At 45.8% G+C, this 13,151-nt stretch overlaps 1 protein-coding gene across 1 annotated transcript in view; it reads right to left on the bottom strand.

The window, feature by feature from the left end:
• The window catches only part of snap25a (synaptosome associated protein 25a), a 41,634-nt gene that overhangs the window by 17,777 nt on the left and 10,706 nt on the right, over window positions 1-13,151 (bottom strand). Inside the window, exon 2 of the mRNA XM_086264574.1 lies at window positions 563-706. Coding sequence (XP_086120700.1) covers window positions 563-634 — 72 coding nt within the window. The 5' untranslated portion in view covers window positions 635-706. The remainder of the gene's footprint in view (window positions 1-562; window positions 707-13,151) is intronic.

The following is a 13,151-nucleotide window of genomic DNA, read 5'->3' as shown; positions in this document are numbered from 1 at the left end:
TGTGTCTGTGTGTGTGTCTGTGTGTGTGTTTGTATTTAATATTCTGCTCAGCTGTGCCACAGTGAGTCATATGTGAAGCTGGAGGGCTGATCAGCTGTGGGCCATGATGGAGACTTTCTCACTCTCTTGCCCTCTCTCTAACTGCGAAACACGCACACACACACTCACACGCACACACACACACTCACACACACACACACACACACACACACACACACAAAGACACACACGCACACACACACTCACACGCACACACACACACTCACACACACACACTCACACACACACACACACACTCACACACACACACACACACTCACACACACACTCACACACACACACACACACACTCACACACACGCGCACACGCACACACACACTCTATAATGTGCTCATTAGTGCACCCTCTTACTGTGCTGCATAGTTTCAGTATGTTTGAAGTTGTGATAAAACAAAGGTGCTCGGCGTCTCCAACCACCACGCGACTCCTCAGCGAGTCAGTAAGCGTGCACCTGCCATCACGAGGCAAACGCCTGTGATGCAGCAAGTCCGGTGTTCTCACCTCATCAGCCAGCTGGTCAGCGCGTTGCTGCATGTCTGACAGCTCATTGCGCATGTCCGCATCATCTGCCATGTCTGCTGGATGTCGGGGGTGGAGAAGGTCTCCGACAGGGAAGAGAAGATCCTAGTGGGAGTCCGGGGAAGGCTGGAAGAGAGGCAAAACACAAAGCATTCAGCGTGCAGCACACGGCTCAGTCGACTGTCGCATCAACGGACTCGGGACAATGGAGAACGTGGATAATTTGGTGTGCGACCACTGCAGAGTCAACTAACGTACCCGTGAGCTTGTGCAGGATTCAAACTCACAGCATCACTGTGGCGTGATCCCTTTCCCCCTGACCTCAGACCTTTCTCTGCGTCCGTTTATGATGAAAACGTCTTTATTTATGTAAAGAAGAGCACAACAAGATGAAACCAGCTGACAGCTCCCCGCGAATATTTTCCCTTCTCGATCTTTCGACGTGCTTTAAAATCATTATTCTCAACTTTCTGAGCTTAACATCGTCCCTGCCGTGTTGGTGATGTTTTTGCCTCTATCTCAGCTGCACTACTGAGCCAAACTGAAAACGAGGACACGTGATGTTACCTTCAGATTCATGACAAACACACCTGCTGCTCGCTCGCAGCCTGCAAGAATGCCCCGTGTGCGTTTGTGTAGTGTGTAGTGTAGTCCACATACATGAACACACACATATAACAAAATATGAAAAGTAATTAATGAGCTGGAACGGGCTGACGTCAGAGAAACACGACTGCAGCATCAGATCGAGCTTCTAAGAACTGAATTCAATACTAGTTCATGCAAACGTCCTCTTTATTTTTCAATCGCAAGTATGCACATCGACGGGCATCACGATGGGCCTCAAAGGAGGCGACAAATACCTCCCACCTCACTGTTACGCCAGAAAACGGCAGTCACACAAATAAAAGTGAAGAGCGTTCCAGAGAGGCAACAAGAGGCGCATGGCACGCAGCAAATGGCCTGAGTGTAACGAGAGCACGTTCATGAAAGTCAGGTAAACAAGAGAAAAACCCGGAGGTGGGAGCTGCTGCCTCCACAGGCCTCTGTTTGCTGTTGCAGGCGGTGTAACTGAGGACTGTGAGGATGCAGCAGTATCGTCTGTTTGTTGGGGAGTGAACGGGCAGAGGAATCCCGGCTTCCTGGACTTTCAGAGGATCAGCCTGAGAAATAAACAGCGTGTGCCCCTGTAGCTGCAATCCTCTGCGGGTCACCACAGGCTAGTATCACTGGCTAAACAGCTGGACACATCCAGATGCAAAATTACCAGAAGCTTGCATGAAAGATGAGCATGAGAGAGATTATCAGCGGACATGTCTACAGGACCAATCGAGGCAGTTACATGTAACTCTGGCTCAGCAGAAACTCGACTGTGGTGTCGGCCTTTATGACCCAAAGGCAAAGTCACGAAGAATGAATCCACGCACATCCTGAGGGACAGACAAGACCACGTGTGAAGAAAGCCTCAGTGCACTAACATCGGCTGAATGAAACCTGACAGAAGGGCCGGACCCGCTGAGGATGAGCGAGGAACCAGCTCATCGTGCTGGTTTTATGGACCTCGGGTTCACTGAGTTGTTTCCTCTGACTGTTTTCTGTTTCCTGCATCAGCAGGTAGTCATCTCAACAATAAACCCGAGTGTGTCCTCTGCCCAGGAAAACACAGTAAAGCATTCAGCAGTTAACCAGTCAGACACGTTATTTTGATTTGGCCAAACGACCTAAAAGAAGAGTAAATATTACACATTCGCCACTCACATGATGTCACTGATGGTTGTGCCATAGATGACGTTTCCATCCTCAGGCTCAGGGAGGCCGTGGGAGGCGAGTTTTCCCTTCCTGCTGTTTTATTATGGGGTCTTTGTCTTACATATAGAGCTCAGGGCACTGTCCATATAAACAACAACATCTACCAGCTTAATGCAAGCATCATAACAGGATCAATTTAACTGATAAAATATTCAGCACGGCCGCAGAGCTCAGATCCAGACACGTTCAGGTGACGGCGAATGGAGTCAGCAGTGAAGGTCGGTGCCTCAGACTGACGCGTTCGCCCACCTGGACGTTTCATCCTGGTGACGGAGCGAACGGTCTGCTCGGAGGTCTCGCCGTACCCTCATCGTCTGCCTCTCCCACTCGTGCGTCCAGAGGCATTCACAACAACATCTGCTGGTCTTGCAGCGCGGATGTGAGATATGAAGACACTTTTTTTTCACTGCCAAGACAATATTACCCAGCATGCCACGCTCTGAATCATTAAAGCCTCGCTGGGCGGCAGATAGAGATCATATACGTGTCATAAGCACCACAGCTGAATGCCAACACACGTGTCCGATGTGCTTTTTCCTTTCTTCTCGCTCTCCTGCATGTCAGCGACGGCCGTGTTGGGTTACATAAAGCAGTCAGCGCAGGGCTTCGTGTCTGAATCGAGTCAGATTCAAAAGCACTTGTCGGGGGAAGAAAGGCCGCCATCGCCTGGCTGCCTCGCTACATAACTAAAGTCAGGCAATGAAGTTTGAGCAGGCCGCGCTGACCTTTTACTTTACGTCTCAATCACGCGCCTCACGTGCGGCGTCTTTGCTCCCATCTTCTCAGGGAGCGATGGAAAACACCGACGGAGCTCATGTTGCGCATTAACAATTGTTTATATGGAATCAGTTATTCTGTGGGCAGGTTCATCGCAGCTGAATTAAAGTCAGTAACTGAGTGAACGCAGGCTTGATGCAGAAACTTAATGGAGGACGACATGTTGATGTACTTATTCTATTATCCAGTAAATGCATCTACTGCCCAGGAAGCTCCTGCTACCTGTTCCTGACACCTATAAGCTCTTTTTTACACTGCACAGCTTCTCTGGTATTTACAGTCCGGTTATTTCCACCTGCGCAGCCTTTTTGCATTTATGCTGGTCAGTGAACGTGCACAGGAGCCGCAGCCGAGCATGTCTGCTCTCGCTGTGAGACCTCACCTCCACTCGTACCTGGACTCGACCTCTCGTCTTTGTGGTGTTTGTGGCTCTTGGAGAATTTTTAATGCTGAACAAACAATAAGGTCTGCAGTTACAGTTCAGACCACACAACAAGTGTGTGATGCAGTTGTTTCAGCCAGTGACATTGTGGTAATATTTTATAAGATAAGATAAGATAAGATAAGATAACCTTTATTAGTCCCACACGTGGGAAATTTGTTTTGTCACAGCAGGAAGTGGACAGTGCAAAAGTTATGAGGCAAAAATTAGGATACAATAAGAATAAATACAGTACACAACTGTACAGAATAGAATAAAATAATATACTATATACAGTAGAATAAAATAAAATAAATATACAATAAGATAAAAATAGAATACAAATACAAATGCTATATACAACTGAGTAAAAATACAACGATGACAGAAGGATTATTGCACTTAGTGTTATTGCACATGTGTGGATGTGTGTGCTTGATCAGTTAAAGTCTTTATTATGGAGTCTGACAGCAGTGGGGAGGAAAGACCTGCGAAATCTCTCCGTCCCACACCGTGGGTGCCGCAGTCTCCCACTGAAGGAGCTGCTCAGTGCTGTCACAGTCTGCTGCATGGGGTGGGAGACGTTGTCCAACAGGGATGACAGCTTAGCCGCCGTTCTCCTGTCACTCACCACCTCCACTGGGTCCAGAGGGCATCCTAGAACAGAGCTGGCCCTTCGGATCACCCTGTTCAGTCTCTTCCTGTCCCCAGCAGAGATGCTGCCGCCCCAGCAGACCACACCATAAAAGATAGCAGAAGCCACCACAGAGTCATAGAAGGTCTTCAGGAGTGGGCCCTCCACTCCAAACGACCTGAGTCTCCGCAGCAGGTACAGCCTGCTCTGCCCTTTCCTGTAGAGGGCGTCTGAGTTATGAGTCCAGTCCAGTCTATTGTTCAGATGAACACCAAGGTACCTGTAGCTGTCCACAGCCTCAATGTCCATACCTTGGATGTTCAGTGGTTGCAGTGGAGAATGCTTGTGCCTGCGGAAGTCTACCACCAGTTCCTTGGTTTTACTGGCGTTGATCTGGAGGTAGTTCAGCTGGCACCAGTCCACAAAGTCTTGGGTCAGACCTCTGTACTCCTTGTCGTCCCCATCAGTGATGAGGCCGACTATTGCAGAGTCATCAGAGAACTTCTGCAGGAAGCACTGGGTGGAATTGTGGGAGAAGTCTGCAGTGTAGATGGTGAAGAGGAACGGAGCCAGAACCGTTCCCTGTGGGGCCCCCGTACTGCAGACGACCCTGTCCGACACACAGCCCTGAGTCCTCACATACTGTGGTCGGTCGGTGAGGTAGTCCAAAATCCAGGTAGTGAGGTGATGGTCCACTCCAGAGTTCACCAGCTTGTCCTTTAGAACCGAGGGAAGAATGGTGTTGAAGGCACTGGAGAAATCAAAGAACATAATTCTCACAGTGCTTCCAGCGGTCTCCAGGTGAGCGAGGGAACGATGTAGGAGGTGAATGACGGCATCATCCGCTCCAATGCCAGGCTGGTAGGCAAACTGAATTATTGATGTGTATTTGCACTGATTAACAGGGATCCTCCCCTCACGCCAAGCCAGCAGATGGCCCCGCCCCTCCCTGAGCCTGGTTCAACCACAGGTTTCTTCCTGTTAAAAAGGAGTTTTTCCTTCCCACTGTCGCCAAGTGCTGCTCATAGGGGGTCATGTGACTGATGGGGTTTTCTCTGTGTGTGTTATTGTAGGGTCGACATTACAATATAAAGCACCTTAAGGTCACCGTTGTTATGATTTTGTATATAAATGAGATTGAACTGAATTATTCTGCACATGAAGCATATTTATTTAGAGCTAACTTACAAACATCTGTTTGTCTGGCTGGATCTACTGGATGTGGTGCTATAATGTGTATTTGTACATTTACTGAATGGCTTTAGATGGGTCCCATAAACCGGTGACCCGTGATGACCTTTAACCAGGAGCCGTGAAATGTTTCCTCTCAGAGGACACACGTTTGTCTGGTGAGTCCCATCTGATTAAATGTTGGCCAGCCCATCTGAGAAATACTTAATTACTCGTACACTGCCTGTCAGGAGTTTAGTGAGGACGGTAAATTTCTGAGCTGATAAATCAGGGACGTGTCTACAGCAGGTCTTCTAGTGTGCATGGACCATGTGTCCCAGTTAGTGCATGAAATAATATTGTTTTGCAGTGAAGCATCCTTACGCAGTGTAAGCGCCAGACGTCTGCTTTATATTTTATTTGCGATTGAGTTCATGTTTGTTTTATTATTCATAGATTCATTACATAAGTGCAGTAGTAGCATGAAACCCTGTGTGAGAGGGAAGGGGAGGAGCATGGACAGAGATGTTAGGAGTCTCACGGTTTTCTGACCGTGTACACAGCTAGTATTGGATAACTGCTATTTTTTGGAATTTTCATGCCTTTTTTTTTGGAAGGAGTTCATTGCTACATCCTCAGTTTGTAATAAATAAAACAGTCTTCAAACCATAATGCAACTGGAAGCATTTCTTTGGGAAACCAGGAACACGCGTCAGCCATAGACTCCCCTTTTTTGAACTTGGTTTATTGGAAATTACCCTACATTTAGTCAGAAAACCTTCTTGCTCCTTTTTTGGGAAAAGGAATACTGAAAAGGATCATGTTTAGCAACGCCGTGCACTGTGGATTGAAGGCAATAGCCTACTTGGAGGAAGAATCACGGTAAGCAGTGAAAACAAGCTTTGCTACTGTGGAAATTTGTCATAATGCATGAGAGTGATGAAGAACTAGTGTGTGGAAAAAGAGAACCAAAAATGACAGAAAAGGCTGTCGAGGAAAAGCTGCACAGGTTGACCCAGTCTAGAAAGGCTAAGCTAGGCCACCTAACTAGCCAAGCTAATCAGCTCGAACGGCTAATGGAAGATGATGCTAACGTGAATGCTGTTAAACAGAAATTGCGTTTAGACTACCAAGATTCATATGGAGATCTGTGTAAGATAAATGATAGTTTGAGAGTATTAATGCATGAGGAAGAATTTGAAAAGGACCAAAGTTCTTGGTATGAACCTAATGCTAGTCGTATTCGTGGATTTATGCAACATGTGGAAACGTGGGTTAAAGCAGCTGAGGAGCGCACAGAACAAGCTAGACAGTGTGATGCAGACATCCAGCCTTCCGACAGTGTTTCTGTGATGTCCGCTGCATTAAGCAGTAAAGGCAGGAGGCGCAGGTCAGCCGTTGGGAGCCAAGTGTCCACTGCTTCCTCAGTACGCCTCAAAGCTGAAATGGAGAGAGCCACATTGCTTGCACAAGCAACTGCTCTCAAACAAAAACAAGAGCTTGAACGACAGGAAACTGAGTTGAAAGCAAAAAGAGAGCAGCTAGATCTGCAAATTGCTATTGCCGCCTCTGATGCTAAAATAAAGGTATTAGAGAATTTTGAAAATGAGCGCTCGTCACATGTGAGTCCTGCATACCCAACGACTATTGATTCTGGATTCATACCATTACCTGTAAGTCAAACTCCAGTCACCAACACAGAAAATGGATATGGGGAATTCATGCCTTTACAAAATCACCCTATTGGTACGCAGCAGTCTAGAGTGGATTTTGCAGCAGATCAGCAAGCAGTTGAAACACTCTGTACTGTTATGACACGTCAGAATAATATAACAGAGCTGATGGTGAAACAACAAAAAATGATGACATTGCCACCTTTAGACATCCCTACCTTCAGTGGTGATCCTCTAGATTACAATACATTTGTAAGCGCCTTTGAGCACGGAGTAGAGTCTCGCACTGAAAGTCCTAAGGATCGCCTCTACTTCTTAGAGCAGTTCACTAATGGACAGCCGAAAGAGCTAATAAAGAGCTGCCTTCATATGAAGCCAGATGTAGGCTATCACAAGGCTAAACAGCTCCTCAAAGAGCATTTCGGAAATGACTACAAAGTTGCTGTAGCCTACATGAACAAGGTCTCAAACTGGGCACCTATCAAGCCAGAAGATGCAGAAGCTTTAAATGCGTTTTCACTCTTTCTGACAGCTTGCTGTAACACCATGGCTGAAGTGAGTTACATGGAGGAACTTGATAACGTCGCAAGCCTGAAAGCCATTGTAGCAAAACTTCCATACAAGTTACGTGAAAGGTGGAGATCTGTTGTGTGTGGTATGCAAGAGCGAGGCGACAGACGAGTCAAGTTCAATGATTTGGTGGAGTTTATTAATAAACAAGCCAAAATTGCACTTCACCCTGTTTTTGGTGACATAAAGGATAGCACCACTGCTAAACCATTCACCATTAAACAAAACAGTAACAAGGATCAGAAAAGGGTTGTAATGAAGAAGTCATTCACCACCAGTGCCATACCATTGGACATTCAGGAGAAAGACACAAAGACAATGGAAAACACAAATTATGTGAAACCCACTCCACAGGCATGTCTGTTCTGTAACGGTGGGCACATCATAGACCTGTGTGGTAAGTTTAAGGGCAAGCCACACAACGAAAAGTTGGAATTTTTGAAAGGCAAAGGACTGTGTTTTAGCTGTTTGAAGCAAGGTCACATGAGCAAACTTTGTAAGAGAAAGGTGAGCTGTGAGGTATGTTCTCTTGCTCATCATACATTGTTGCATATCAAGAAAAGGGACACAGACGCTGACACAGAGAAGAAAACTAAGAACAGTGAAAGTCAAACAATCTTAAGTGCCTTTGTCTGTGCAGAGTCTGAGGATTGTGGGCCAACTGGGGCCGGGGAAGATGACTGCACACTTGCAATAGTTCCTGTACAGGTCAAGGCCAAAAAGGGAAGTGTAGTAGTGCAGACTTACGCCTTCTTGGACCCAGGAAGCTCTGCCACATTCTGTACAGAGACATTAATGGACAAATTGAAGATCACTGGAAGGAAAACTGACATACTACTGAAAACTATGAATGAAGAGAAACCTGTCTGTACTCATGTAGTGTCAGGCTTGGAGGTCAGTAGTTTATCTGGTGACGACTTTATTGATCTGCCAGATGTCTTCACACAAAGGACAATACCTGTAGGAAAAGAAAACATACCCCTACAGAAAGATCTCGAAAAGTGGCCTTACCTTAAAGAAGTAAAACTGCCTCGAATTGAGACTGACATTGGATTGCTTATAGGAGCAAATGTACCTAAAGCAATGGAGCCATGGGAGGTTGTAAGCAGTGTAGGTAATGGACCGTATGCTGTAAGAACCAAGCTAGGTTGGACTGTGAATGGACCTTTGAGAGAAACTGGCTGTCATGCAGACAAGAGAAACCCAGCCAAGGCTAATGCAAACCGCATATCAGTGAGCCGTTTAGAGAACCTGTGGCTTCAACAGTTCATGGTGGATTTTCCAGAGGGAAGAAAACATGATGAAGTGGAAATGTCAAGAGAGGACCATCAGTTTATGGACATGGCCATGGAATCTGCAAAACTGATGGATGGCCACTATACAATATGTCTACCTCTGAAGAACAGATTGGTCAACATGCCAAATAATCGCTCAGTCGCTGAACAACGAGCACGTAACTTGAGGCTTAAATTTCTCAGGAATGACTGCTTCCGACAAGAGTACACAGACTTCATGGAAGACCTTCTTAAAAAGGGCTATGCAGTACAACTGTCAAATGATGAACTGGCGCACAAAGAAGGAAAAGTGTGGTATATACCCCATCACGCCGTGTACCACCCTGTGAAGCAGAAATTAAGAGTTGTGTTCGACTGTGCAGCATCCTATCAGGGCACATCCCTGAATGATCAACTTCTTCAGGGTCCAGATTTGACCAGCAGTCTCATTGGTGTTGTCATACGATTTAGACAGGAACCTGTTGCAATTATGGCAGACGTTGAAGCAATGTTTCACCAGGTGAAGGTGCCTGACGGTGACTCTGACTTACTTAGGTTCCTCTGGTGGACAGGTGGCGACTGCAATCAAGCTTTGACTGAGCACAAGATGACTGTGCATTTGTTTGGGGCCACATCCTCACCCAGTTGTGCCAATTTCGCTTTGAGGAAGTGTGCTGAAGACCAGAGTAGGCAGTTCAGAGCTGAAGTTGTTCAAACAGTATTGCAGAACTTTTACGTTGATGACTGTCTCAAGTCTGTCGCTACGGAGGAGGCAGCTATATCAATGTGTCAAGATCTAATGAAAATCTGTGCCAACGGAGGCTTCCGTCTCAACAAATGGGTGAGCAACCGAAGGAAGGTGCTTGACTCCATCCCAAAGTCTGAACTGGCAGCAGAAATGAAAAGCCTGGACCTGGATCATGGCAAACTTCCACTTGAGAGGGCCCTTGGTCTCAATTGGTGTGTTGAGTCAGACACATTCAGATTTAAGATCAACATCAAAGATCGCCCATTCACAAGAAGAGGACTTCTTTCTGTCATTGGATCAGTGTATGACCCATTAGGCATTTTGGCGCCAGCAGTCTTGCCAGCAAAGATTATCCTGCAGGAATTGTGCAGATTGAAGATCGGGTGGGATGACGACTTACCTGAGCACATAAAGAGGCGGTGGACTGACTGGTTAACCAGCCTTCCTGCTTTGGAACACTTCTCAGTTGCAAGATGTTTCAAGCCCAAAGATTTTGGAAATGATGTATTTGCACAACTACATCACTTTGCAGATGCAAGTGAGGATGCATATGGCTCAGTCAGCTACCTACTCATGCGTAACACGAGCAATGAGACACAATGTGCATTTATGATGGGCAAGTCCAGAGTGGCGCCTCTCAGGCCTCCTACCATACCCCGTCTGGAATTGACTGCTGCTACAGTAGCCATTAGGATGGATAGTGTCCTGAGAAGAGAGCTACAACTGAACCTTGCAGAATCAGTTTTTTGGACAGACAGTACGGTGGTGCTCCAGTATCTCCGGAATGAGACCACGCGTTTTCGTACGTTTGTGGCAAACAGAGTTGCAGCTATTCTGAAAGGCTCTGATGTGGAACAGTGGAAACACATCAGCACAGACAAGAATCCTGCTGACTGCGCCTCAAGAGGGCAAAGAGTAGATGAATTTATGAAGAACAGAACGTGGGTGTCTGGGCCAGATTTTCTTCGCAGTCCAGTAGAGTTTTGGCCTAACACTCCATTGAATTGTCCGGAAATCACTTCTGGTGATCCTGAGATCAAGAAGGCCACAGTAAACAAAATAGAGGTGGAAGAAAATGTTGCTCCATTCAAGAGACTGATAAATTACTTCTCATCATGGACAAAGTTGAAAAGAGCGGTGGTGTGGTTCCTGAAACTTAAAGCCTTACTTTGGAGTCTCTGTCAAAAACGTAAAGAGCTATGCGTAACCAGTGTGGAGAATAGCTTTGACAATGATCGACAGCTGAGGCAAAGTCAGATTGACAGTTTCAGGACAAGCTTTAAGCCTACACAAATTTCAGTGGAAGACCTGAATCAAGCAGAGCTCGATATAATCAGATTTTGCCAAAAGGAGAAATTCTCGGAAGAGGTTTCAGCTCTTCACAAGGGACAAAGTGTGAAGCGCAACAGCCATTTATACAAACTGAACCCTGTACTACAGGAAGATCTGTTGAGAGTTGGTGGAAGATTGAGCTGGGCAGCTATGCCGGAAATCGCTAAGCAGCCTATTATCCTGTCTAGAGACTTTCACATTTCTGACTTAGTCCTCCAACAGATACATGAAGAAACTGGGCATGGAGGGCGCAATCACATGCTCTCTGAATTGCGACAGAAGTTTTGGATCCCAAGTGCCAACACAGCCATTAGAAAGATCATCGCAAAGTGTGTGACATGTCGTCGCCTGCATGGGAGAGTTGGGAAACAACTGATGGCTGATCTTCCACAAGAGCGAGTGTTGCCAGATGATCCACCCTTCACCCGGGTTGGTGTAGACTACTTTGGCCCATTCGAAGTAAGACGTGGAAGAACCATCTTAAAAAGATACGGTGTTATATTCACTTGTTTAGCGGTTCGTGCAGTACACATAGAGCTGGCCTCATCATTAGACACAGATTCATGCATAAATGCAATCCGGCGCTTCATAGCACGGAGAGGACAAGTGAAGGCGATTCGCTCAGATAATGGGACAAATTTTGTTGCTGCCAATCGTGAGCTGAAGGAAGCAATCGCCGACTGGAACACTTCACCGTTTCAGCATCTATTTCAACAGCATGGAATTAAGTGGACATTTAACCCTCCCACTGCTTCACATCATGGCGGAGCATGGGAGAGGTTGATAAGATCAATACGAAAGGTGCTGAATTCTACTGTGAGAGAACAAGTTCTGGAAGAAGAATGCCTTCATACAGTCTTATGCGAGGCAGAGTCGATCATCAACAGCCGACCAATCACCAGGGCATCAAGCGACCCAAATGATTTGGAGGCTCTGACACCTAATCATCTTTTGTTGTTGAAAACAAAATCTTCATTGCCTCCAGGATTGTTTGACCAGAATGACCTCTACTCACGACGTAGATGGAAACAGGTGCAATATATGTCCAATCTATTTTGGAAGAGATGGACTAAAGAATACCTACCTCAACTTCAGGAACGTCAGCGGTGGGCCACAGCATCAAGAAACTTTGCAGAAGGAGATGTTGTTCTTCTTGTGGACGACTGTGCACCACGAAATTCATGGATTATGGGAAAGATCATCAAAACAGTTCCAGACAAGAAGGGTCTCGTTCGCCGAGTACGGATAAAGACAAAGACTAATGTTTTGGACAGACCCATCACCAAGATTTGTCTGCTTGTGGAATCTGAATGGGCTAGTGGTAAAGACTAAGCCCCTACGATGAGCCATGTGCTAGCAACCTCTGGCTCTTTCCTTCTTTTCTTTCTTATTCTTTTTCACCTGTTCTTTTGGAAATGGACAGAAACCAGCCTTAATATACTTTGCAAAGCTGATTGGCAAAGTATTGGACAATTCATTTGTCTATAAATAATATTTTGTCATGTGTTTAAACATTGGATATGTCTAAACGTGGTTCATATTAAGTTTGTAAAGTTAAGAAATGTGGTAATTGTTCTAAGGCAATACATTATTAGAACAATTAGGGGCCGGTAATGTAAGCGCCAGACGTCTGCTTTATATTTTATTTGCGATTGAGTTCATGTTTGTTTTATTATTCATAGATTCATTACATAAGTGCAGTAGTAGCATGAAACCCTGTGTGAGAGGGAAGGGGAGGAGCATGGACAGAGATGTTAGGAGTCTCACGGTTTTCTGACCGTGTACACAGCTAGTATTGGATAACTGCTATTTTTTGGAATTTTCATGCCTTTTTTTTTGGAAGGAGTTCATTGCTACATCCTCAGTTTGTAATAAATAAAACAGTCTTCAAACCATAATGCAACTGGAAGCATTTCTTTGGGAAACCAGGAACACGCGTCAGCCATAGACTCCCCTTTTTTGAACTTGGTTTATTGGAAATTACCCTACACGCAGCGTGCTGCAGGAGTAACAGAGGAATGCAGACCTGTCCTCTGATATAATACGATATGATCCTCCTGTTAGACTGTCCCAGGATTGTTACAGCACACACGGTCTTTACAAACATATGCAGCACATATTGAAGACATGATGAATGTAATCAAAGCCCATACTTCCCCATGC

The sequence above is a fragment of the Aulonocara sp. 'chitande type north' Nkhata Bay genome, linkage group LG15 (genome assembly GCF_057382095.1).
Source record: "Aulonocara sp. 'chitande type north' Nkhata Bay isolate Kocher_YH1m ecotype deep benthic linkage group LG15, A_spYH_male_GT1.1, whole genome shotgun sequence".
Classification (NCBI taxonomy): domain Eukaryota; kingdom Metazoa; phylum Chordata; class Actinopteri; order Cichliformes; family Cichlidae; genus Aulonocara; species Aulonocara sp. 'chitande type north' Nkhata Bay.
The sequence above is the reverse complement of the archived record's forward strand: the minus strand, read 5'-3'. Positions and strand labels throughout refer to the sequence as shown.